The sequence below is a fragment of the Ctenocephalides felis genome, unplaced genomic scaffold, assembly GCF_003426905.1.
Source record: "Ctenocephalides felis isolate EL2017-DRISC unplaced genomic scaffold, ASM342690v1 CF-g0.4_SCAFFOLD_01886, whole genome shotgun sequence".
Taxonomy (NCBI): Eukaryota; Metazoa; Arthropoda; class Insecta; order Siphonaptera; family Pulicidae; genus Ctenocephalides; species Ctenocephalides felis.
This window is the reverse complement of record NW_020538040.1, coordinates 171,079,503-171,107,002: the sequence shown is the minus strand read 5'-3', so window position 1 is coordinate 171,107,002 and position 27,500 is coordinate 171,079,503. Positions and strand designations below refer to the sequence as shown.

General features: G+C 28.8%; 2 protein-coding genes across 2 annotated transcripts in view; one reads left to right on the top strand and one right to left on the bottom strand.

Moving 5' to 3' along the window:
* The window catches only part of LOC113377141, a 642,509-nt gene that overhangs the window by 568,201 nt on the left and 46,808 nt on the right, over positions 1–27,500 (bottom strand). The window lies entirely within an intron of this gene.
* LOC113376260 lies at positions 892–24,866 on the top strand. The gene is made up of 3 exons (XM_026616168.1): positions 892–961; positions 21,641–21,796; positions 24,518–24,866. Exons 1-3 carry the CDS (start codon positions 892–894, stop codon positions 24,739–24,741), a joined length of 450 nt encoding a protein of 149 aa, XP_026471953.1. The 3' UTR covers positions 24,742–24,866.

The following is a 27,500-nucleotide window of genomic DNA, read 5'->3' as shown; positions in this document are numbered from 1 at the left end:
GTTACAGTTATATATTATTTGTCTGCGTGAGAAGGAGTCGTCATCCAAACGTATTAGCGTCAGATCTGCTCAAGCCTTTACCACCAAAGCGTCTCAAAAAAAGAATCTGCAATGATTTACTACAGAATATAACATAACTTCTATGAAGGTGCTATCGCAGAAAAGCTCTAACATTTGATGCACAAAAAAAATTTTTTTTGTAGGCCTGTGTAATATATTCAAGTTATAAGTGAAATTATTAAAGGATTTGCAAATATTTCATCACTAGTTTAAACTGGTGTATTTTATTTTACAGATTTATAGTATTTTAGATAACTTGGAAATATGACCATAAATAAGATGATATGTGGCCAACCGGTTTTGGTAGAGAAACACTAGTAAACGTTTCAAGAGCTTTCGTGAAAACCTCCCCCGTCAGGAAGTGAGCTTTGAGCAAACTGTACGTCCGGCTCTCGTGCTACGGCAGTCGTAGCACAGCACAGAACGGAAAATGCTACGGCGTGTCGACCGCCGACTACGTAGTGCTATGGGCGATATGAAAAGCGCATGGAAAGTAGGAAAACGGCGCAAGCAGGCAACGTCAGAACGTCGTTCGTCGGTGCCGATCGAAGTCTGCGGTGCGACCGAGGAACAACGCTACGTTCGCGGGCACAAGCGCTCGGGCCCTGAACCGTGCGGAACGTCAAATTCTACAATGCTGCTTTTCAATCAATCGCCGTGAATGTTCGTTACATAATACCGCCCGATGGTTCGAAATTACCGCGTTTGTTGACAAAACTCGCTGATTTTTCCGCTAGCAGTAAGACCGTGATCGGAAAGTTACCCTCAGGTGGTGGATTTTTTTTTCTAGAACAAAAGAATAAGAACAGAAGTGTTTCGGAACCATATAAGATGGGGTCTTTGAAAACGTGTTTGAGTTCAGCGTTGACGATTGTTGTGTTATTTAGTTTACTCGATGCCGGTAAGTTTGAAATTACAATTAAAAAATAGTGAACTAGTCATAAAAATGTATTTTAGGTAATTATTAGAAACTTATCTAATTCTCTATCTCTATGTCTTTATCGATTAATGCATAACCGCATCGTGGAAAATACAGTTTTAAATCAACCCAAGAGATATATTACATAATAAAGCGCACATAAAGCATTAACACCAAAATAATAATGCAGTATTTGTGAATTATAGTAGAACTAATACTTATAGAATATACATGTAAAATTCTGGAAAAAATCACATAATCTATTCTTCAAACAACCTTTACATTATTACATAAGTTAAATAATATCATTTTATTCTACCTTTTTATATTAAACAATCATTTAAATCTTATTTACCTAATAATTCGTATGTTATAAACAATTTTTCAACTTTTTATATAAAAGTATTATAAATTAATCAATATTAAATAAATATTATTTACTGCTATATAAATGTTATTAATTGACCTAATTTTCTCAAAAACTGAACGCAAGTACCGTGATAGTGTTCAAAATTATTTTTCAAAGTTTAAAAATATTTCTGAGAATAATCATCGCAATAAACTATAAAATTAAGAAAACATGAAAAACAAGATATTTTTAGAAATTAAAGAAACTGTGTGACGAGAAAATCGATTCACGTGTGTTTCAGAAATAAAGCAACGAAAATATTTTAATACTAAAATAGAAACGTCCATAAAAATGGTAAGTTTTGTAAAAGATTACGTGCTCTGTATTCTGTTGTATTCATTGTACTAGCTATTACACTGCCCATTAAATATTTAAAAGAAAAAACAATTCAAACCTCAACGTACATATTATTTGAACGCTAAGCATTCTACGTCACTAAATCATGTAACTTTAGCACGAAAAAACACAAATACAACGTTTTAAAACGAACGGATAAAAAAAGACATCAATCATCAACAAAAAATGACTCTATAATATAGAGTCTATATTGTATAAATAAATATACAATATTTGGAATTTTTATAAAATTTAATTAACATGTAAAACGAATCAATGTCATACCGAACATGAGTGGAAACTAGTGTTGAATAGGTGTTATCTAATTTTGGTGGTGGTCCAGTAATTATTAATTACATTTGATTGAACTATATCGCCAACAACACATGTGACTAGATTTTAACGGGGATTAAATTAATGAAGTTATATATTATTGAATGTGTTTATAGGAAATATATAGTTATATTTTCGATGAATGAATTCAATATATTTCATTCTTATATTACAAAATTAGTTGCTGGGACAACTTAAATTATAATGAATTTAAAATGGATTTATCAACGCGAATAATAGTTTATCAACTCGATAGATGATTATTATGAACTGAAAATGGATTTATCAACTTATGGATAGATAACTGTTATCAACAATATTTTACCGTCACTTAAATTGATGTTTTACTAATTTAAAAATATTGAAAATTTTGTTAATGGTTTAAATAAATATTTTTGTACATGATTTGATTTGGAATTGTACATACGTTAGTGTTTTATTAGATAACTAAATGTTTTTTGTACGATATATCAAACTATCTGAGATGAATTAGCACATGAATAATTACTGTATCTATTAGTAATTATATATACATATAATTAATACTAATAGTATAATAACAATACATATAAGTATTTATATATACATTTAAATTACATATTTAAATTTTGTTAGGAAAGTCTTTATTATTAATATTATTCGCAAATTCTAAATGGGAATAAAATAATAATGTTTAATATAGATATTATTAACATTTTTAATTGACAATTTTAGTTTGTATATTTATTATTATAAATGAACTGATATTAAAAATTGAATCAAAATATGATTTTGTACGTATTTACGTTTTCGATACTTCATAAAATTTGTATATTTATTTGTAGTACTTGGTAGTTACTTTTGTAACATACTTTTTTGATAAACTTTTGTTAAAAAATAAAAGTTTATAAATGACAATTTTTACTAGTTCAAATGTTCGTAAGATTCAATATGCGAGAGCAAACCATTTGAGCTAAAAAATGTGAGCAAAATGCTTTAGAAGTTATCGTCCAATTTTTAGGTTTTTATTTTTTACTCGAAATTTTTCAATAATAAAATTATCAAATATTTCACCTTTTTACAATCCTGAATAAATGCGCCAACTTTTGATAAAATTTGTCAACACACTTCAGTACACTTTTTTAAAGGAGGATCTCTCAAAGTCGACCGATTTTAAAACAATTAAATCCATAGTTCAACAAAAATTTTAATTTTTGGAAACTTGAGAAAATGGAGTTTCTATTGTTTACTGTGGTCTTAGAAATGTTATTCACAGTTCCAAAGTTAAAATGGGAAATATTTTTAGGCAAGACAGATATTATAGCTGTTCAAAGAATGAGATTATATCGCCAGCGAAAAAGTAAAAAAAATACCAGCAGTCAATGAATGTATGTTAATTTTAATTACATGAAGTTTTTCAAACACAATTGCATGATGAGTAAAGTTGCGGTAACAATATTTGTTTAGGCGTTGTTTAACATAATCCACTGTGTGAACAAATATTATAGAATTTATTAATCAGCAATTACTTTATTTCTCTAATGAAGGTTCATTACTAGATGCTAATTACAATGACAAACCGATCATGTCATATTTGAAGTATGACTTTAATTACATTATTGTTTTTAAATATTATACATATTTTTAATGCTTTTTATAAATATATAATTTATAATTTATCATTATATAAATGAGTATTAGTTGACGCTAATAAATGTGTGTATCACGAATGTTATCATATTACTAATACACATTATTCAAAATTGTTATATGAGGTATTTATTTTTACTTAAATGCCATCTTGTACAGTAGTAAGTAAGATTTACTTCAATCGTGTGTGAACCTTACGCGCACTCTTTTTTTTCTAATTTTTTCAGGGCAGATAAGGTCAATACTATCACCCTGTATAATGAATAATGGAAGTAATTATTACATATAAGTAGTAATTTTTTTTTATAACAAATTTCATTTATACCATTTTCTTAAAAAATTACGTTGCCGTGTACGTTATAGATTTTTCTTTCGTTCTAAATGGTCTATTTGTTCCAAAGGGGTATTTAATGAATGATGTATGGTACACGGCGGTTCGGTCTGGTGTTGGTTATTGATGACATGCCAAATGTCACACGACATGCTGGAAATAGAAACGGTGTCTTGGTCACTAGCGTTCCACCTAGGACTAGGACGCATTGCACGCACTGTCGCCGTCAAATGGGTTTCATCATTCTGAAGGGCTCTGACGTAGATATCATAAAAATACCTACTTATAATAATACTGATACAGGAAAATATACGGATTTTTACTCGTACGTTTGCGATTAAAAATGTTCAGTCTAATTATTTCTGCATCAAATTGTTCAAATTTTATCTTGAGTCTGATACAAATTTTATTTTGTAGTCTGATTTTCAAAAAAAATAATTGCAATTTCTGCATTTTCTATATAGTAATTTTGTACGAAAACACTCGTAAAAATGATCCCGTTTATATAAAATTTATATCTTATATATAGACTAAGGTTGCTCAAGTCGTACCCTGCCTGGTCAATGTACCAGATTACAAGGTCAATAAAAAATATTATAAAAATACCTACTTATAATACTAAAGCAAGAAAATATACGGATTTTCCCTCGTACGTTTGCGATTAAAAATGTTCAATTTAATTATTTCTGTATCAAATTGTTCAAATTTTATTTTGAGTCTGATATAAATTTTATTTTGTAGTCTAATTTTTAACAAATTTTTGAAAATTCTGCATTTTGAATATAATAATTTTGCACAAAAACTACTCGTACAAATTATCCCATTTATATAAAATTTCTATCTTATATATATATATATCTTATATATATCTTATATATATATATCGTAAGGTTGCTCAAGTCGTGCCCAATCTGTCGAATGTACCAGATTTCAAAGTAAAAAAAAAACGTAACTCATAAAGAAATAATTCTGCAATATTTCGTGCAATTAAATTGTAAAAATATCTTTGGCATTTACTTAATTATTTAGTTAATTACCCATTTTGTGATTACCAATTACTAGTAATTAAAATAGATATTTGTACGTTTTTCAGCACTAAGTCGCCTTGATTGTGCGTATTTGATTACTTTAAACCTAAAAATAATATTTAAATTATAAAATTTTAATAAATGTAATAAAATGGTATACAAAAGTAGCTTCCAAATTAAAATGCTGCAGAATTTTTCGTTATATAATACAATTTCAGTATTTGGTTGCCAACAAAATGACAATCATTAAATATTGTACTCATATAACAAAAACTCAAAAAAAAAATTGTCAAAATAACATTACCTTCAATATTTGTATTTTTAAAGATGTATGTGCGATTTGATAATCATTAAATATTGTACTGATATAACAAATACTTAAAAAAAATGACAAAACGACATTACCTACAAACGACATTTGTAGTTTTAAAGATGTACTGACGTAAATTTAGGATAATTGGATGAGTAACTCTTAAGAAATTACAACAACTCTATAAAACTTCTAGAATAATCATCCAATTTATCTATTATCCTCCAAAATATACAGGAACAAGCCATATTTTTGGGTATATATTAAGTGAAAAGCGATCAGAACTTGAGAGTCCTATAAACTCTTGTGATGACTTGACTGAACTGACTACGACATATTGCTATCTATATTTCTACGTGAAAACCGATGTCACTACTGCTTGACATCAGGCTGATCGAAGTACATATCAGACTTGGGACTTTTAATTGAAATCTCATATCTCTAACCACTAATCTACAAAACCAACATTTTATCCACGGATCCAACCACTAATTTAATTGCTTATATATGACCCTACCTGGAGCTATATTACTAATATCATAGTGTAAAAAAATGTAATATTATACCTATAATCTATAAGAATTTTTTATTGATATAAAGCTATATCACTAATATCATGTCAAAAAAATATGAAATATATTATACCCACGTTCTTCTACTATATACGAAGTAACAATCTAAATAATCGAATTCAAGAAATTAAATATTTCCACTAGACATTAACTGAAGTAGTCTGATAAAATTAAGGTCGACATGTCAACCCCAATCATGACTGATGTAAAGTGACAAGAAAGGAAACAAAATCAATTCTAATTTGATTTCTTTCGCACTCTGAAGTTTTATATTATATTATGTATATATAATATAATCTTGTTCAATTTCAAATTATTAATATCTTCAAGGAATATGCTTTTCTTAACATTTCAATGAGAACTTGTCACACCTACAGCATAAATGTTTAAAACATTTTACATATATAAATTATCTTTTTTTATCGAATCAAAATTTTCATTAATATATAATTCAAGTAAATAAAATATTTTACAAACATCGATAGAAATGTGAAAAGTAAAAATAAAGAAATGAGATAAAAGTGCATAAACACTTAATTGAAGTGCTTAATTACTTGTGAAAATTTAATTATTTATCTAGATAGGTACTCAAAACAATTTGATAAATTTCATTCGCAAATAGATTATAGTATGATAAATTGATAATATGTGCTATAATATTCAACGATTTATGCATTTTATAAAAACATTATTGGAAATCATATTAAGAAGAAACATAAAAGAAAATACGTGCATATAGTGCGTCTAATTTAAGTAAGATTTAAAACTAAAAATAAAAGTGTAGTTAGCATGATATTAGAAAAAACAAGCATGTGCTTTGTTTTGTTGAACGTAGTCCTTAATATGGATATTTTTGAATTTCTTTTTTCAAATCAAAATGCTTCTAAAATAATAAAAAAATTCTCGGAAAGTTTTAATTCTTTATATTAATTTTAAGATAGTCCGCACTCCAACCTAAGGACTCGAAGCAAAATCCACTCAAAATACTTATATATTAATTAATTACATATTTAATATCAATTGAAGAAAAGTTATATTTTTTCCAAAAATAAATATTGTAAATAAAACTTTCCCATATTAAACATTTGTACTTTTAAATGCAATTAAAAAAGCTGCAATGACGATTATAACGAAGAAATATTTCTAGCCAAGCTAATTTTGTTTGAGTGTGTCGTAAAACCATCATAAGGCAATTTTAGAACATTTAATGTAATTTTGAGATTTCTTCTCGATTTCGTTTGATTTAAGTATGTAGTTACGTAGAAGCTTTACAGCAATAACTTTGCAATGAACAATATAAACAACTAGTGGTGTATGGCATCGTGCCTTAAGGCAAATTGCTGGAATTTAAAAATTAACCCGTACCCAAAATTAAATATTTTATAAAAACGATTAAGAATTTTTTTTAAGCTTTAAAAAAATTAGATTTTTGAGATATTTTAAATTTTTGAAAAAATGACTGAATAAGAAGTTTTTTTTATATTTTGAAATATTTTTGGAAATTTTGAACATGTTTCCAAAGCAATCGCACTGCTTTAACTTCAAAGAGATAAAATATCGAAGCGCGTGGGCGCCGCGTTGTAGACTAACGGACGAACGATGTTACGGAACCCATAGAAATGTTAACAAAATTTATACTTATTATTAAAATCTTCATAAAATATCTGATAATTTCATGTGCATATATATGTCTAACAACCATTTTTAACCGCCAAATGACATTTTTTTCTACTTTTTGTACTAGATCTCCGAAACCGCTAGACCTGCCCTCCCAAAAATTTAATCAGTTCTTCATATTGCCGATACAAATAAAATGCTTTTTGAATTATCAAAAGCGGACGCTCCGTTCTCTTAAAAACTGTATTACCGTTTTTGGCACTTTTTGCCCTGTTTCTTCGAAACGGTTAGACCTGCCTTTGCCAAAAACTAATATAAATTATATATGAAAATTTTCATTTTCGATTTTTTGCGAGTACTATAACTTATCCTACGGAAAGTTAAAAACGGCATATCTCATACTCAGAAATACATATGCATAAATAACTGGACTGTTAGCAAATTTTATAAAAAAAAGTGGCGTAGCAAATATTTAACTAATTCGTTGCGTATCGATTATGACTGTGTAACTAATTCTCTAGCAACGTATTATAGTTAAGAAATATATAAATAAGTAGAAATATATTTCTATGTATTATAAAATGTATTAAAATATATTATTATCAAAACTATACAGAATGTCATTACATGAATATTTTGTTCCTATCAAATTCCAAAGCTCCTTGAAGGGAGTATATGTGGGAATCAAGGAGCCTTGGAATTTTATAGAAACAAATATTCATGTCATGACATTTTGTATAGTTTTGATAATCATAATTTTTAATATATTTTTATAAAACATAGAAATATCTCTTTATTAATTTATATATTTCTATAATACCAATAAATATATGTTATATGAATATCGAAAGAAAGGAACATTACTCGGTGAAAATGCCTTCTTTGCTTTAACCCCTTACCTCTTTCACCGGGGGTTTCTCGTCGGCTGTCACCAGCCTTTGAGGACACGTCTACGGAAATTTAAGTCTAGAATTCTGGAGCGCACAGAGAGCAGTAAAGTGCTCGAAGTCGTTCAATTATGTATGGCTACGGAGGGCATGGTATACCTTTCCTTCGACATTCACAGTGTTTTTATTTGCCTGATGTTATCATCTGAAAGAGTAATTCAGTAAAACAACGGATACACCAAAATAATGCTCGGCACACACGCAAGGTGCATTGAAATTCGAGTTATTTGAAGATTCGTTGACGTACTACGAATGACGAGTAAACGTAGCAGACAAATTTACGTAACATCGTCGAGTTATTTTCACATCTGTTTCAGACTATGATAGCGCATTCGTGATTGCAAACATATAGGTCACAAAAATAATCCGTTTAACGCATTCTTTGATCATTAAAATCCATATATTAACCACTAAATACATATAAACAAAATCGACATGGCAATTTTGCTTCCAAGTCCTTAATCCAACTATTTTGGTACAGTACAATCAATATCTTGATCAAGAATTAGTGAAAAATGATTCTGATATTCGTACATCTATTCTTCTATCAACTATCGCATTATTAATTTCCTTAAACCATAACTGAGTATAACATATTTTCTTGCATTCTATTTTCTATTGATAAACAGTACAATACATAAAATGTTTAAAAATGAATTTAATTTTATTTTTTAAAAACACGTATTAACATTTCCAAAGCACGTTCCTTTCTATGCGCAAAGTATCACTTCATACTTTTTTTAAGGTTCAAGAATTTTATCGAAACCTAAAATAATTCTATAAATATTTTTAATTTTACAACTATTGCATATAAAATTTCCTTAAACCATAACTGAGTATAACATATTTTCTTGCACTCTATTTTCTATTCATAAACAGTACAACACATAAAAAAGTTTAGAAATAAATTTAATTTTATTTTTTTAAGAGCACATCAACATTTTAATAGCAAGTTTCTATGCGCAAATCATACTTTTAAGTTTTAAGAATTTTATCGAAATCTAAAATAATTCTATAAATATGTTTAATAACTTTAACTATGTAATATAATATATTATAATAACTTTATTATATCACTACATATTGAGGTCTGGATGAAAAAGAATAATAAAAAAATGATTCTGAATCTAACGAGGTATTTTCTTGTATTCTATTTTCTATTCATAAACAACAAAATATATTTAACAGTTTAAAAATAAATTTAATTAGGCCGAATGTAGGAAATGGTGACAAACTTATTCAATGAGTTTTAATATAAAATAAAGCAATAAAATAAATGAATAAATATAGAGCGTTCATTAATCATGTAATCGATTTTTAAGGATTTTTGGACCCCCTCCCCCTTGGTGATACGTAGTGATAATGAAAATTAACCCCCTATCCCACCAAATAACAAGTGTATATTTAGTTGCAAGAAGAAATTGTAAAATTTTTGATTTTTTTTTTTTTGAAAATGTTAAGATTTTTGTTTTAATTTAGGTGAAAAATAAATAGACGTGATATCTTACTATACCCCTCCCTTTCTTATGTAACATTTCGTGATTTTTTGTCAACCCCCTCTCGCACTAAAAACCTCACGTGATTAATGGACGCCCCCATAATTAAAAAAAAAAAGATCTTACGTAGTTTGAAAATTATGAGCTTTTAAGTGCATTCTACCTAGAGCTTTGGTAAAAATGTGACTATTTTAAATTAAATAAATTTTTTATTAATTTTGTTCATTTAAGCTTTGGATTCGTAACTGTAAATAACATTTCTAAGACCATAGTCAAAAACAATGGCAATTGACCAGAGTCCTCAAGAATTGAGACTTTTTGTTGAACTATGAATTTAAAATTTTCAAAATTGGTCAACTTAGAGGTATTTTCCTAACAAAAAAATGCAAGTGTCTCTGCAAGTTTCATCAAAATTTAAAAAAAATTAATCAGATACAATACAATAAGTAGTATGAGATAAATATGCTTCTAAAGCGCAAAATTCAACAATCTTCTGTTTTTTTTAATTGCTTTATTATGAAACTATAAGCTATTTTACTATGTTACAATTTTGAATTGCACTTCTTCGTCAATAAAAATCAAATGAAGAAACACAAATAATTCATCTATTATAACAAATTTGAATTTTTGCGCTGTAGAAGGATATTTATCTCATACTACTTATTGTATTGTTTGCGTATTTAGTCCAGCCATTTAATCTTAAACAAGGTAAGAATTTCGGAGTTCGAGATACCTAGCTGTAAGTCTGTAAATACTTGTATATTGACACCTGAAAGTTGTCTCAAAACCTACATATGGTAACATATGTAGGTTTTGAGACAACTTTTAGGTGTCAATATACAAGTATTTACAGACTTACAGCTGGGTATCTCGAATTCCGAGATGAACTTAATATAATGATTGGACTAATATAAAGCTAATGATCATCATCAAATTTGTACATTTAATTCATGATCTGATGAAAGAACATTTTGATCTGATTGTAACATGGTTTTCTAAATGTATCAAAATCTAACGATGACTCAAATCCCTTACTACTCGTATTTAATTCAAATTAGTATATTTTTGTCATGTTTAGTTGTAATTAACTTGTATTTATAATCCGGCGTATATGTAATATATGTGTACATATACATATATACATATGTATATATATATATATTGAAAAATGTTCTATATCAGAGTGTTTTAATTCACTTCCGGGCAGCCCTTGATGAAAAACACGCGGAGCTGGTTCAATCACGCGATTGTTTATTTTTATGAAATAGATATATTGATTGCAAGACTGCCAATCAAGGCAGTATGTTTTCGCAAATGCCAAAGAGAAACCAATCACTATGAAAAATACTTAAGAAATCGTTATTTTGAAAATTGAAGTAAAGTGCAATGATTGTTTCATCATCGCAGATTCACATGAAAAAGGAAATTTAAGTGATATTTGCATAGAATCATACACATGTCCGAAGTAGTACGTTGCTATTACAATTTGAAAATATTATAATTTAAAAAATAACACATACACACACACACACACATATATATATATATATATATATATATATATATATATATATATATCCTAATTTGATTGAAAATAATTACAATGTCACATCTTTGTCTCAAAATTATGCCAGACTAAATCATAATTAGATTTATATTAATAGATTCTCAAAGTGTGCGCAATAATAAATAGGCATATAGCCAAAATGTTTTGGTTGTGCACTCATTAATAATGCATACGTGTATAAATGATATTTTATTATATAAAGTAGATGACATAATCAAAAGGTAATTTTCAAATAAAAAAATCGAATGAAAGAAATGAAAACCATGTTCCAAATTTTGAAGCATTACCACGCGGCGTGTGTGACACACATTGGTAAAACCTACTACAATGGGGTTTTCTATTATTATCGTGATGTGGATCCAACAAAAACTAACTTATTTATAAAAAAATACCTAAATTTAAATATTAATGCAATAATTGTATGTTTAAATAAAGGATCAACTATTATTTGAGCAACATTTTCAAAACTTTCAATTCAAATTTCATTAATTTCAGCAAATAGTTCGATATTTCTGACTGACATACAATTTTATCGTCGTTCGTTCGTTCACCAGACGTAGGTATTTTATGCACGCGAATAGAGTTAAATCGTTTGTAACTGAAATAAAAATTTACTAGAAATATTTGTAAAAATAAAACTTAAGTTGATTTTAACTATTAAATTGTACAGATAATCAAAATTCGTTAATTGTAGCTCAAAACATATAAAATATGTTAAAAAGTTGTAGTTGTTTCTAGAAAACATAATATTTGAAAGTCCAATTTGAATTTAAGTATTTATTCTGACTAAACCGAATGAACTTCATCACAACATATAACACGTATCAAACAAATAACTATCGAACTATGTTCAGTAAAATTCCCAGTTAATTCCTAATTATAGTAATATGTGTTTTTACTATTTTTCTAAAATTTGTCATAATTTTCATTTTATTCAATGCAAAATAATGATTTCATGAGTATATTTTTTACAGAGATAACACTGTATATAACCTTGATCTGGTACTTTGTCAGAAATATTCATCAGCAGTTTTGGAATAATAATTTAATCATTTGTCGCTTGTTAAATTGTTTTTATTAACTCAATTAACTTTTTATTCACTATTTATTATTAGGAGTGAAGATTCAGTTGGTCTTTTTTACCCCACCCACATTTAAGCTTTTATAGGGATCATATATAAAAAAAAGTTGAATCTAACTTAAAAATATATATCTTATAAAACAATTAAATAACGTTACTTACAAATTACATTAAGGTCTCATAAACTAAACAACAGAGCTCACAACCAAAAAAAAACTAACAAGAGAAGAAAATACTTTAGTTCTCTTCATCTAAAACTGGTCCTTCTATATTATTTTTAATCTTACAAATGCGTTCACGTTTAGTATACGATAGTGAGACGAGATAAAAAAAAATATAGGAAAAAAACTTTTAAGAGCACAGGATTCAATAACTACGTTACGATGAGCAAAGTTTCACTTTACACTTTATCTAAAGTTTCAAAATTTTTCGGAATACAAAATAATATCTACATTTATTTTAATAGATATATAGAAGTGTTTCACATTAGTAATTTATAAAGTCATTATCTCAAAATTTTTATTTATATTTTTCTCAAAATAGATAATTTCCACGACAATCTTAATAGATAATATTCTCTAATATTAGGTATGTTCTTAGAATGCAATTCAACCAAGTACATAAGTATCGAAGTAGTTCTGATTGATTGAAAAAAATCCGGTAGATATCAAAAATCTGAGACACAATTATTTCCCTTATATTTTTCTAAAAATAGATAATTTCCACGACTATCTTTATAGATAATATTCTCTAATGTTAGGTATGTTCTTAGAATGCAATTCAATCAAGTTACATAAGTATCGAAGTATTTCTGATTGATTAAAAAAAATCCGGTAGATATCAAAAATCTGAGGCACAATTATTTCCCTTATATTTTCCTCAAAATAGATATTTTCTATAACAATCTTAATAGATAATATTCTCTAATATTAGGTATGTTCTTAGAATGCAATTTAATTAAGTTACATGAGTATCGAAGTATTTCTGATTGATTAAAAAAAATCCGGTAGATATCAAAAAAAATCTGAGACCTTATATTTTTCTCAAAATAAATAATTTCCACGACAATCTTAATAGATAATATTCTCCAATGTTAGTATCTTCTTAGAATGCAATTCAATCAAGTTACAAATGTATCGAAGTAGTTCTGATTGATTAAAAAAAATCCGGTAGATACCAAAAATCTGAGACAAAATAGGTAATTTCCACGATCATAATAGATAATATTCTCCAACGTTAGGTACAATCTTAGAATGCATTTCAATCAAGTTACATAAGTATCGAAGTAGTTCTGATTGATTAAAAAAAAATCCGGTAGATATCAAAAATCTGAGACACAATTATTTCCCTAGAGTCGAATCACGGTCGACCTTTACCCAAATGTGGGCAGACTTTTTGAGAGTCTTTCTTTCTTCTCGGTGTGTCAGAAAGTCGGCAAGGCAGGTGTGTTGTTAACACAATCACAATTCGTTCCTTAAACCGATTCCGTACAAGGAAAAACGAGCGACTAGGAACTAGGTCGAGTTATCGATTATAACACGCCGGAAATACAACGACGCGCTGCGGGCTCGCGATCAAACGCCGCCAATGCCGCCCGCGCTCGCAAATCGAAAACGAATGGGAAACCTATCAAATGTTGCAACGGTGAACCACTTGACAAGATTCTCAAAAATTAACCAGAAGTGATAGAAATAATAGTAATAACTAGTGGTGCATGGCATCGTGTCATAAGACAGATTGCTGGAACTTTCCGCACCGATAATGAAGAATTTAAAAAAAGCTTTGAAACTTTTTGAAAACTTTGATAAAATTTGACTTTTTTGAGAAATATGAAATTGATTTTTTTGTATTTTGAAATTTTTTGAAAATTTTGAACTTTCACCAAAGCGACTCATCGCCGCATCGCAGTCTAACGGCTAAACATTGGTACGGAACCCATAGAAATATAGACAAAACAAACTTGTAAACAAATCGCAGACTGACGTGGAAGGTCCATATTCGCCCAAAATTAAATACTATAAAAATTCTAACCGCTGAACTATACTGGCTTCTGGGACGCAAGTCAATTCTATCTATAAACCAATATGGACTTATGGCATAGAACTGTGGGGTTGTGCGAGCAAATCCAACATAGTGCTAATGCAACGTGCCCAATCGAAAATATTAAAGCAGATTACAGATGCTCCGTGGTTCATAAGCAATAAGACTTTACACGACGAACTTCATATGAATTTATAAACAGAGTTATACAAATCAACATCGTCAATCATTTTCATAAACTAGAACATCATACAAACTCTATAGTCACTCAGCTTCTTGAGACACCAATTTCAAGAAGACTGAAGAAAAAGCTGCCCAAAGATAATATAAAGGACCCTTAGAACTACACGAAAACTTTATATGAAAAGAATAGTAGAATCACTTATTGAAGTGATTTTCTAATTATCAATATAATATTCATCAGATTAATTTATATGTGTGTTTGAAAGTGTGTGTATATGTGTGCGAGTGAATGACATAAGCCAAATAGCTCATAGAATTGTCCTGTATTCTGATTGCAATTGAAAATAAAATTAAAAAAAAAATCTGATAATTTGATGTGCATATGTCCAATGATCATTTTTGACCACCAAATGGCGTTTTTTTTTCACTTTTTTATTGAATCTCCAAAATCGATAAATCTGCCTTTCCCAAAACTTCATCAATTCTTCATTTGGTCTCGGACGCTCCGTTCTCTCAAAAACTGAATTACCATTATTGGCTCTTTTCACCCCGTATCTTCGAAAAGGTTGCACCTATCGACAAAAACTAATCAACATGTGTCCCCGTCAAAACGAATCGAATGTTTCCTGAATTATTCAAATCGGTTAATCCGTGTTTACAAAATCGTCGACTAAAATTTGAATCCGAACACACACACACACACAAATAAACATACATACATTAATTTTCTCTAAGGTATGCCAAAATGTTCAGAAACCTTTGAAACGTAAAGATAAATAAAAATTTTCATTTTCCAAAAAATATAAAAGCCTTTTCACAAAACCTCCGCTACTCGAAAAAGAACATAAGTTTGCATATTGCATTTTTCAAAATTTGATTGAATTTGACAAATAAAATTAAAATATATATTGCTTTTACTATATCCATATTAAGTTATACATTCAAACTTATTGCATCAGTTTCCAAAACTACCGCCATCTAATTCCGTATATTAATTGAATTTCAACTGGATTTCTGATGTCGGTGCAATTTCCACAGTCAACGATATTGCCTAAGTTTCGGTTAAGCTCAATGCATAGCATAACTTTCACTTTCCATAATTTAATATTGGGACATTATAACTTAAGTTAGCAAGTACTTATGCCATTGATCAGAATCAAATGAAAGTTAGTATAATAAAATATCAATCGTCTAAAACAACGTCGATCTGGGTAAATAAATGCATTGCAAAGAAACAAATTTTGCATTAATTGACAGTTTATTCAGCTCAAAACTCGATTGCTGTATTGCATAAAAAGTTAGTTGAACTATTCTTAGAATTATTTTTACCAACATTAATTTTGTGCTTCAAATTAATCCTTTATGGCCGCCCGCGAAACTTTCAGGTTACATTCCAACTTTATTTTATATTTTACTAAATTATGGCTTTTTCGTGTGTCTTAATTCCATAATGACAAGCAATTAATTTAAGTCCTTTGCTAAGATCATTTTACATGAAATAACATTTTCATATACAGAAGTGTAAATATTATAGGCTGCTGTGTCCTGAAAGTCACATAATTTATCAATACCAAAAAAATTGTTTAAAAAGAATTTTTGCTTATCATTTGCATATATTATCTTATATATACTGATTTTCATTTTTTTGGATGTAAAACAAAAATTCGGTCCACAAAGGATTAAAACTATAGGAAATTGAAAGCGATTAGGACATCGTATAAGTTGATGTTTTAAAATTCAAATTTAATGTAAATTTTGGTATTCATTTGCCGTCCGAGATTGATTTTATATTGCATTCTACTCTATCTTATCAAATTGCGTGTTATGGTTGAAATTTAAAATGCACTAGTTTAAATCGTGATTTAAAAAAATATAACCTCGAAATTTTTATTTTCACCTCAAAACAAGTCAAAGTCAATATACTCGAGTGTCAAGTTACCAAAGCGTAGCTTCTTGAAAAAGAACTTTACAAAGCGCTGTCTACGTACAGCGGCGATACCATATTATATCCTAAAATAAATAATTTATCTGAAAGATCTCGAGAAAAAGGTACTATATAAAGAAAACACAAAGGGTCTTCACTTCTGAACAGGATACTGTTCCAATACTTAAGGACATGGATATTTGCTATCCAATACTTGACAATTGAATTTCTTCCTGTATTTTCAATTCATTTTTTTTCATATATGTAGAGCACTACGTAATAAAAATACATAATTAGAACTGCATATAATGAATCAAGAAGCAATATAAATAATAAAAAATAGATATTACCTAAGATTTGTCAGTTTTCAAGAACCGGTTTTAGTAGAAAATACCGGTTTTCGATGCCAAATGCACCGGAATGATAAAAATACTATTGCAAATCCAAAGCAGTCTTTCATTTCACTATTATAGAAATATTTACACCCTTGTATGTAAAAATTTGGCATAAACAACGGGTAATAATTTTTTTTTTAAATTATTTAATCCTGGTCAATTATTTATGTTTCACTAAATTGCATAAAAAATATCAGTAAAATTGAATAATAAATAATTTCAGTCTAAAACTGCTGTGAGTGATTAAACACTCGAAATTCTCTGTTTTGTTCGAATAATTCGAGCAAATAGTTTTCATATGAAAACTAGAAACCGGTCAAAACCGGTTTCGGGGAAATACTATTTGAAAACCGGTTTCCTAAGATGTCGGTTTTTGTATAAACCCTATAAAATAATAATATCATCATCAACGATCAGTCATAATCATGATTCGTTCAATGCTATCTGAATTTGCAAGCATATTTAAATCAATTAGCATCGCAAATCTCAATTAAATTATTTATTAACTATACGCTATAAATTGTTTATTGAGTATACGCTATAAATTATTTATTAACTATACGCTATAAATTATTTATTAACTATACGTTATAAATTATTAAGGATACATTTTTATCAGTTGATTTTTTATTAGCCTTCGATCATTACTAATCATAACCTGAATATTTATCTTTATAAGTTAATTTTAATTTCCAGTCGACCAGTTGGGCTCAATTGCTAAAATGATAGTCGCCCAGTTGGCTAAAATGATAGAAAATCTACTGGTCAAAACGTATGGTTAATAATTTGTGGCCACAAATTTGTAGTAAATATTACCTCAAATACATAATCAAAGACCACATATTATATTTACCACAATTCGGTATAATACATTTTGATAGATTATCAGATTCACTAAACCTGCAGTTTGTGGTTATGTGGTAAGAAAAGGAGGCCACGTAGCACTACGAGTGCTACGATTTTGACGGTCGCTCCGACAACCGCGTTTCATAGAGACAATCAATATACAAAAGTCTTTTTTAACCATTAATCTCTACAAATAATAAAATTTATAACAACAATTTTTAGAAACCATAGAATAGTTTCATACTTGATGCAAAATTTGATAATGAATATTATTGAATATATAATAGGGGAGATAGAGGTTTGAAATTAAATGCAGCTTATCAATATTCGTCATGTATATTTTCATTAAAATGTGTAATGTACACATAAAAAGGTGTTGATCTGATATTTAAAAAATTCTATGCTAAGATATATCAATGAACAAAAAACGTTAATCTAATACATCATATGAATATATATATAAATGAAATATATGTATACATATATCCATTACCCCGGATTTGTGCTTTTCAAATACAGGACTTAACTCCTACTCGTCTTAAAGCCAATCATTTACGTAACAGTCTCGAATGATTTGATATTATATAACAGTAAGGGCGTAGCAACAGTAATCCTATTATAATTCTAATCGAGTTAACAATGAAATGGCACACTGTTCCATCAATGATAATGCAAAGTACTCGACAAAAAATGCACTTCGATTAATGATCCATGAAGAGCTTGAGTATGAACAGCGTAGAATAACTTCAGAATTTTTTAACACTTGAAATGCTGGTGAAGCCCCAACTTTCAATTGAATTAGTCATAGCACAGTGAATTAACGAGACTACATTATATATATATATATATATATATATATATATATATATATAATATGTATGTATTACCGGCATATCAATTAAATGTTAACCGACAACTCTTGCCCTTTAAACCTAATCAATCCTATAACTATAACTAATAACAAACGTACGTATCCTTAACAAAAAATTAACAATCCGACTGACAATAATAATTTACTTGACGTAGAGACTCACGCTGGTGTCATCTATAGAGTATACTCTATTTTTCTTGGAAAAAATTATTTTATAAATTAGAACTCCGACTAGTCAACAATTTTAGCACAATGACAAAAAATTCTTTTAAAATCGATTGTCTTTCAATCGAAATCTGGTTTATTCAATTAATTGCTTAGATCGCAATTCAATTTACAATGGAGAAACAAGCCAAAATTCAATGAAACAACTATAATATGAAAACAATTTAAAAAATCGCAGACAATTCAAAACTATGCTTACCGAACACATTAAACCTTTAAAACATAATATAGTTTTTCCTAACGCGACTACATTCTAAGGAAAATTTATACAAAAGACGCATCTGTTAAGGATTTTTTTAAACCATTTATAACGATAGAATAATAAATAAACGCAATGAACCCAACATGCTGTGAGGCACAAATATCTTTTATGTAGATAGTCGAATTTAATAAGGTGGCAAATGAAGAATTCCGTCAGAATGTATTTTAATCTTTGGGTTATTTATGTTATGCAACACTTTATCAGATCTCTTGAATAAATTAAAATAAAAATAAAAAAAAATCGTAAAAGGCTATTTACACGCAGCATTTTAATATTTAACCACATATTTCACCATTTCGGAAGAACATCAATAAATTAGACATATCTAACACATTAAGGATTAAAATTAAAAATCATATCGATCTATGATATATCGCTTTTAGCATATCAGTATTAAATTATACATTCAAATTTAGTGCATCATTATGTTCCCAAAACTACAGCCAACTCATCGAATGTTAATTGAATTTCAATTGGCTTTCTGATCCCGGCGCAAAATCTACTGTTAACTATATTGCCTAAGTTTCGTTTAATCAATTGCATAAGTTTCATTTTCTATAATTTAATATTGAAACAAAGTTAACAAGTATTTATGTCTATTGATCAGAATCAAATAAACGCGATTGCTGTAAAATAAATAGCGTCGAAAACAATGTCGCCTATGGAAAGACAAATGTATTGGAAAAACACAATAAAATGTGCAGTAATTGACGTGTTCAATACTCGATTGCTATATTAAATGTCGATGCGTTTTTGAAAAAAAAACCTGTATGCGGGCTTTTACAAAGAGAATCTAATTGAAACATTGTGTTAAATACACATACATGCAATTTAGATATAAAATTGCATTTCAAAATATGAGAATATTGATATAAAGAGATTAGAATTCACAAATATCATGATATTTTAAAATCAACAAAAGGTTGAAAAATATTTTCTTCAATACGAAGTGTAAAAACTTTTTTGGCAACATGCTTGCTGACCATCTCTAGTAAAACTGTAAATATTAAACATGAAGTAAATTAGTAAATGATTAGATGGAACTGTTAGGAAAATAAAGTAATTTATTCAGCCTCCATACTTATTATTATTTGTACAGCAACTGTCATATCAAGTAAGGGATTGGTAAAGTAAACATATATCATGACTATTATAGAATTTTAGCCTTTTTAGTAGAATGAAAGTAAATAAATTGAAGTCTAACTAAGAATACAATAATAAACAATGATCTGAAATTCCATAGGTATAAGACACGATGATTTATGTAAACAAATAATAGGTGTAAATGATATTATACCTAACATCACCATTGTCCAAACTATTATTGCCTTCGCTGTCCTTTACCATTGCCTATATGTTTAACCTTCATTGTCACTATCATTGCCGTCCCTATTATCACATTTTGAATATACAATTATATATATATATATATATATATATATATATATATGAAAAAAATAGAAAAAACGTTAATCCCATTCGGATTGAAAATCTCGTCGTCGGTATTTAAGAAAAACCTAGGAATTTGTTCAAAAGTAACTATTTTTTGGTTCGGTGAATAATTTTTATCATTTTTGTTCCTTTAAACTTTGGAATCGTAATTCTAAATAACATTTCTAGCACTTCTTTCACACCCAAAAAATAAATCAATTGCCAGCTTGCCACAAGCATTCTAGAATTAAGACTATTTGTTGAACTATGAAGTTAAATTTTTTTAAATATGTCGATATCGAATTGCCCTCCATTGAAAAAATGCTCTAAAGAGCTTTGGTAGGAAGCATTAAAAATGCGCACATTTAATCAGGATTGTTTTTGAAGTAAAATTTCTTTAGGCGCGACTAGGGAGTAAACCTGTGAAAATGCAACGGAAGTTGCGTTACGCCCGAACTCTTCGTCATTCGCTCTCGATGAAATCATTTTTAAACGGGTCGATTGTGCTTAGTCGTCGTGTCGAGTGAATAGAGATTTTTCGTTTCGGTTCACGGGCGTACATCAACGAAGAAATCGGAATGTCATTAGATTTTAAGGTTACATAAGAGTACAAATTTTGATTTACTCATTACCTCCGGCCTTTCTCTTACCTCTTGTTCATGTTAGAAGTATTACTTAAGGAGGGAGGAGCTAGATTGCAATGATTCTCTCTCTTAATCAAGATTGCAAATCTTTCGAGTTACAGCTTACATGCCGATAATTTAAAAATTAAGTTCTGTGTTTAACATTAAAAAAATCAATTTGTGGAATATAAATTTTCTTTTCCAGGTGACGCACTTTTGTGCTACGCGTGTAACAGCAGATACGACCCAAGATGTGCAGATCCGTTCAATCCGTACTCTCTAGGAATTATGAACTGCAGCATGATCGTACCTGCCGTCCCTGATGTCAAGCACAATATTTGCAGAAAAATGACACAAAAAAGTAATAAAATACATTTTAATAATAAATATATTAAATATATGTATACTAATTAATATGCAATTATCTTATTTATGTTTGTCTTTTATTTAAATTGCTTTTTAATGAATTTTCTAAACATGCTTTGTGTACTTGAGTCATTATAATATTTACACGACGCGAAACCAGAATATACAAGTATTAGTAGAGCTTTAACTGCAAAAGTTAACAAATGCTAATTGATATTGATACACATAACAGAAGCTAATTAGAGCTATTCTATTTGTTCTTATTAATACTAATTAGTTACCAATGAGACACTTTTAATTATTAAAAAATTTACACCAAAGCGTAACACCATTTTTATGTAAGCTTCACCATAATAATGTCACAAAAAATTAAGAGCAACTTACGACTCTATCATCAAAAAACATAAAAATATTCGATAATAGCGATCTTACTGTAGAGTTTTATTATTTTATAGGCATATAAATTTTATTTGATTAGTAATAAATTTTAAGAGGTATATTAGCAAATTAAATATTCGTATAAACTAATAAAATGATAAAACGTATGTTATAACCGATGTAGATATGTTTTATTTTTCTTTTCGGAAATATCGTGCCATATAACATTCTTTTCACATATATTTGATGCAAGTTAAGAATTTAATAATCAGGTAAAATGCATCTAATTTAATGTATCGAAAAGAATTATTAAAGGATTATTCTGGTCCAGAGACAAGGAAAATGAAAAATATTCAAGGTTTTAATTCTAGAGGGTGATGAAGTGGGTGTCAAAAAATGGGCACGTGACGCCTGACCATACCCATGATATCAGCCCTCCAAATAATCTGAAGAGAAATATATATATATATATATATATATATATATATATATATAATATAAATCTTAGATAATGAATGACGCAATTTCATGAACTACAAACAAAAACTTTTTGCAACTTTTTTTTATTCTCGATTTTTGTAAAAAATAGTTAAAATCTGAATTTTGGAAAAAGTGTAGGTCATACTGAAGAAAAGTCTATCAAGAAGACTATTTACAAATTTCAAGTAAATAGTTCAGTAAAAGTAGTAAAAATAGTAAAAAGTTCAGTAAAAGTTGAGAAATCGTGGGTATCGTATCGAAAAAGACAGTTTCGAAAAAACGCGCGTCGCAGAGGAAGAAAACAGAAGGTGGTTAACAGCTATATATCTTTGAAAATGATTTAAATTCTGAAAAATCATTTTGTACACATATTCTTGACTACATAGTTTCAAAAATGTCCAAAAATTATTTTTTTTAATTCTAGGCCCGAATTCCCCTTAAATTATCCTTTAGTCATGTGAGCCATTATGGACAAAATTAGTTTTTTTAAAGTCATTCATGAGCCAATGCTGCCCTAAAATAGACCAATGTTTTGGCAACGCTATGTTATGCTTTTTTCATATGAAATGGTACTAAAAACCGTCAAAATGCTGTGTATTTACTGTGCTGCCATGAGTTTTACATATGAACTCTAACTTTTTGCATGTATTATTATGCCACATCAGAAAGATGCACTTATGATAAGATTTTTCTTTGGCGTTTGTGTGTTTTCTGGGTTAGGTTATATATTCAAAACGCCTGACTGCACAGCAAATATGGTAGGAGGCTAGTTGAGCAAATTTTTACTTAAACGGATGTAGCTCTTCAATGAAAAGTCTCAATAAATTGCTATACGGCTTAATGGATTTGTTGTTTATCGCTTAACAAAAGTGTTATTACTACTATTTTTTGGTAATAAGTAAAATTTAAAAGCTACAGCTGTTTAAATGCAAAAAGTCAAGTATGCTCAATGTACCCCATAGGTGGGGCAAGTTTAGCACTAAGAAAGTATAATGAAATCATAGGTTCAATGTCGATTAGTGATGAAATAAAATAAGTTTTTAATAACCAGTTCTATATTTATAGTCTTTATTGACAGAGAAAACAAAACTTATAGTAATTTGCTTTGAATAATGAACGAAAAGTAAAATCAACAAAACAATATCGTATCTTAGGAATTATTTTACCTTTATATTCAGTATTTTTGTTTAAAATCATTATTTCTTTATAATATAACTCATAGAATTAGCTTAAATCTTAAAAATAATAATTAATTTCTGGAAGTTAATGGTAATTGTCTTAGTGACAGAACTAGTTTAGCAACTATGCTCAACTGACCCCAACTCGGTATTTCAAAATAAAAGTGAGTTTATAAAAAAAAAAGTGAGAATTATACCTGTGCATAATAAAAGTACTATAATTATATGGAAGAATAACATTTATCTGATTTTTGGTCTCAAAATAAACTTCTAAATAAAACGGTCTAAACGAATAACTTTTTTACTTTTTGGTCTCAAAATAAACAAAACGGCCGTGAGCCTCACTCATTTGTCCAGCGGCCACTAGCGATCGCGGGATGTTTATTTCTCCCAAACCTCTATTTTTCCACCATATAATGCCTGAACGTGAATAGTTTTCGAGATATTTCGATTGCTCAACTTGCCCCTATGCTCAACTAGCCCCGCTCTACCCTACATAGCATTTTGACAGTTTTTAGTACCATTTTATATGAAAAAGCAGCATAACATAGCGTTGCCACATTGGTTTATTTTACGGCAGAATTGGCCCATTAAATCAGATTTTTTCATTAATGGTTAGAATTATAAAAATTCAAAATCAGAAATAGTACATTGATTGTGGTGGTGATTTTTTCTTCCAGTTTACGGCGAGGTGCGTGTATGGCGCGGTTGTGGTTATATTGCTGACGAACGCGACGACAAGGAATGCGTGAAACGCAGTGGCACGCACGACGTGCAGGTCCACTATTGTTCCTGCACAACCGACTTCTGCAACGGGGCGAGCGTGTCCTTGCCGTCCCTGCTCCTGGTGGCACCCGTTCTGGCCGCTACGGGCGTATTGGGCGCGCTGATGCGAGTGGCGTAACCGAATGTGGTGTGATTTTACTTCCTTTTGCAAAATTTCTGGCTCACTACATAAATCTTAGCGATGCATTAAAATCTTTGCGGTCAAATAAAGTATTCAATACTTCGGCTGGTTAGAAGTTTCCTCACGAAAGTCACATGTAATAGAACTAATATCGACTATCAAATTATCAAGACATTTTGATGTTTTTGAAAATATGACTTATACAGTTGTATCTTGAGTAATTTCGAATTGTTTACTTCGGGGAAAACTTTTAGTCAACTGTATATGTTTACTACCACTGTTATTATTTCAGATTGTTAAGTAATAAATAAGCAACTCAATTACTAATTAATTTATTACTACGTTCATCAAATTTGCTTCAAGTTAGTCACAAAACGTAACTGCCAAATACGAAAATAAATTTAAATGTCGTATATATTTTATGTCTTGATGTGCAGATTTTATTAATGCAATAGAAATAAATAAGCAATTAAAAGCTTCATTATAAATCGAACCATTATCGCATTGATAAGGTTATAATGTTAGTTTATGTTTTTGTGATCGGTTTCAAAAATATAAACAGCGATCAGTAATAATAAGTCAGACGACTATTAAAACTATTAAACTAATATAGAGTTGCTTATATTTATTAAGTTAAAATTATTTATAGATATTGTTAAGCACATAATGTATGTTTTTCCACTTGTCATGCAAAACCAGAAAAAGGCGAGCAAACGAGAGCTCGTGTTTAAATTGAAAAACTAAAATCTATATTGACAATAGCACACAATCTAATAACTACTTTTTGAGAAAAAGATATAATAAATAGTAAATGTTACAATATATTATAAAAATAAAATATGAGAAAGTTTATAAGATTTTTCTTATAAGTTCCTGTGTTTTTCGACATAGTAGCAGTTTAACAAAATCTTCACTTATTTTATTTTTAAGTTTTTTTTCTTTGGAAACATAACCCATTAATGTTAATGAGTTATTAATTGTAAAAGGTAAAAATAATATGTAAATTTATGAATGTTTGAAACTGAGTGAATATATGTATGATCGTACGCTTACTGACACAGCACGCGTTCTAAATTAATTAATTAAGTACGATGTATTTTAAAAATATATTATAGTTGTAATTAAATCATCTAAAGTAGACGCCATAAATACATGAAGCGTTTTTAATATTAGAATTTTAGGCCAGTATTAAACTTGTTATATAATTTATAAAAAAATATATCTTATTGTTATGTTTGAGTCATTTTCAAATACATTTAGAAAGTGCAGTTACGTTCTTTGCGAATGGTAATTATAAAATTTACTAATTCTAAAAACCAGAATAAATTTTGAGAAACTAACATTATACCAGTTTCAGTTAAATCATAAAAGATATATCCTTAGACGTATAATTCAGTTTCAGAATTATTAGGAGTCTCCCAAATTGCTAAATCAAGATTCAATGATGCCTCACAATAATTAAACAACTTTAAATTAATTTAGCATATACGGGAGTCTACTAAGATTTATCTATATTGATCTGAAACAAAATATTTTGAAGGTTACCCAAAATGTTAGACCAAGACAAAAATTCAATGATGCCTCACAAAACAAAAACAACCTTGGACAATTTTTGGTTTTGTTTAACATGTGTGGTAGTCCTTCCAAATTAAATTGGAAATCTGAATTATCTATTATCTCAAATCACATTTACTATTATCATTTACACTAAACTTCAAAGACAAAAACTAAACTAAGGCTAAACAAGTATTAGATGGTACGGTGGAAACAAAAACTGATCCAAAATTAGAACATCTTGAATTTCTCCAGTATAAGAGGGAGGATTCAACAATACAAATTATCTATGAAAATACGTATTTCATAATTTTAGTTGCAAATTGTCTATGGGTCACCGGCAGTAATTAAAATCAATTTCATGTAATATTGCTTGAAAGCTAGACAAAGAAGCTTGTGACACACGGACATAAAAATTTTGCTATAAAATGGCAAAATGCAAAATTTAAAAATTTGGATCATGTCCTAACGTGCAAATAAAATATTACCATTTAATAAGTTATGTTACACTTTTGCCATTCGCTTTGATACGTAATTGCATTGCTACTAAATTATAAAACTATCAGAAATGTTTAAATAAATAGATATAAATACTATATAACTGCCCCGGCGCTGTAGAAACATTGTATACTTCATCGTGGGCCTAAATGACTATGTACTTCATTAGAATAAAACATTGTGTACAAAGCACTAAAATATTCTTACAGAGGCCCCTGTATATCATTCATGTAAGATATAAAGAAGTAACGAGCCTAAAAAAATTCATAGATAATAAGTTACGCTTAATGTTAGTTAATTAAATTATCTGACAGGATAAGATAGACCCACCGCTCCAAATACATATTTTAAAATAATTATACTGGCGGAGTATATTACCGGTGACAAATTGTATCCCAACTCAGGTTGAAAACAAATTGATAACAGAAAATTATTTTAATATTTTTAAACTGTTGCTGCGATCGGTTATACTACAAGTTCAACAAACCTTTATAAAAATCATTCCAAAACAAATTTTCTTCTAAAATTTTTTTTAATGTTACTCAAATGTGCCGCTTATCCTGCTCCCTCCCTTAACCACATATTATTTTTGCATATTTGCAAACGTATAGAATAATATTGTATTAATGAATAATAGTTTAACCCTTTCTACTCGGAATGCTATGGCAAAATTCATATAATCTCTGAATTCGCGATTGGAAAGA

Coding starts and splice junctions, on each gene's coding strand:
- LOC113376260 (XM_026616168.1), top strand. CDS start 892: ATGGGGTCTTTGAAAACGTGTTTGAGTTCAGCGTTGACGATTGTTGTG. Junction 962..21,640: donor ATTTAGTTTACTCGATGCCG/GTAAGTTTGAAA, acceptor TTTCTTTTCCAG/GTGACGCACTTTTGTGCTAC. Junction 21,797..24,517: donor CAGAAAAATGACACAAAAAA/GTAATAAAATAC, acceptor TTTTTCTTCCAG/TTTACGGCGAGGTGCGTGTA.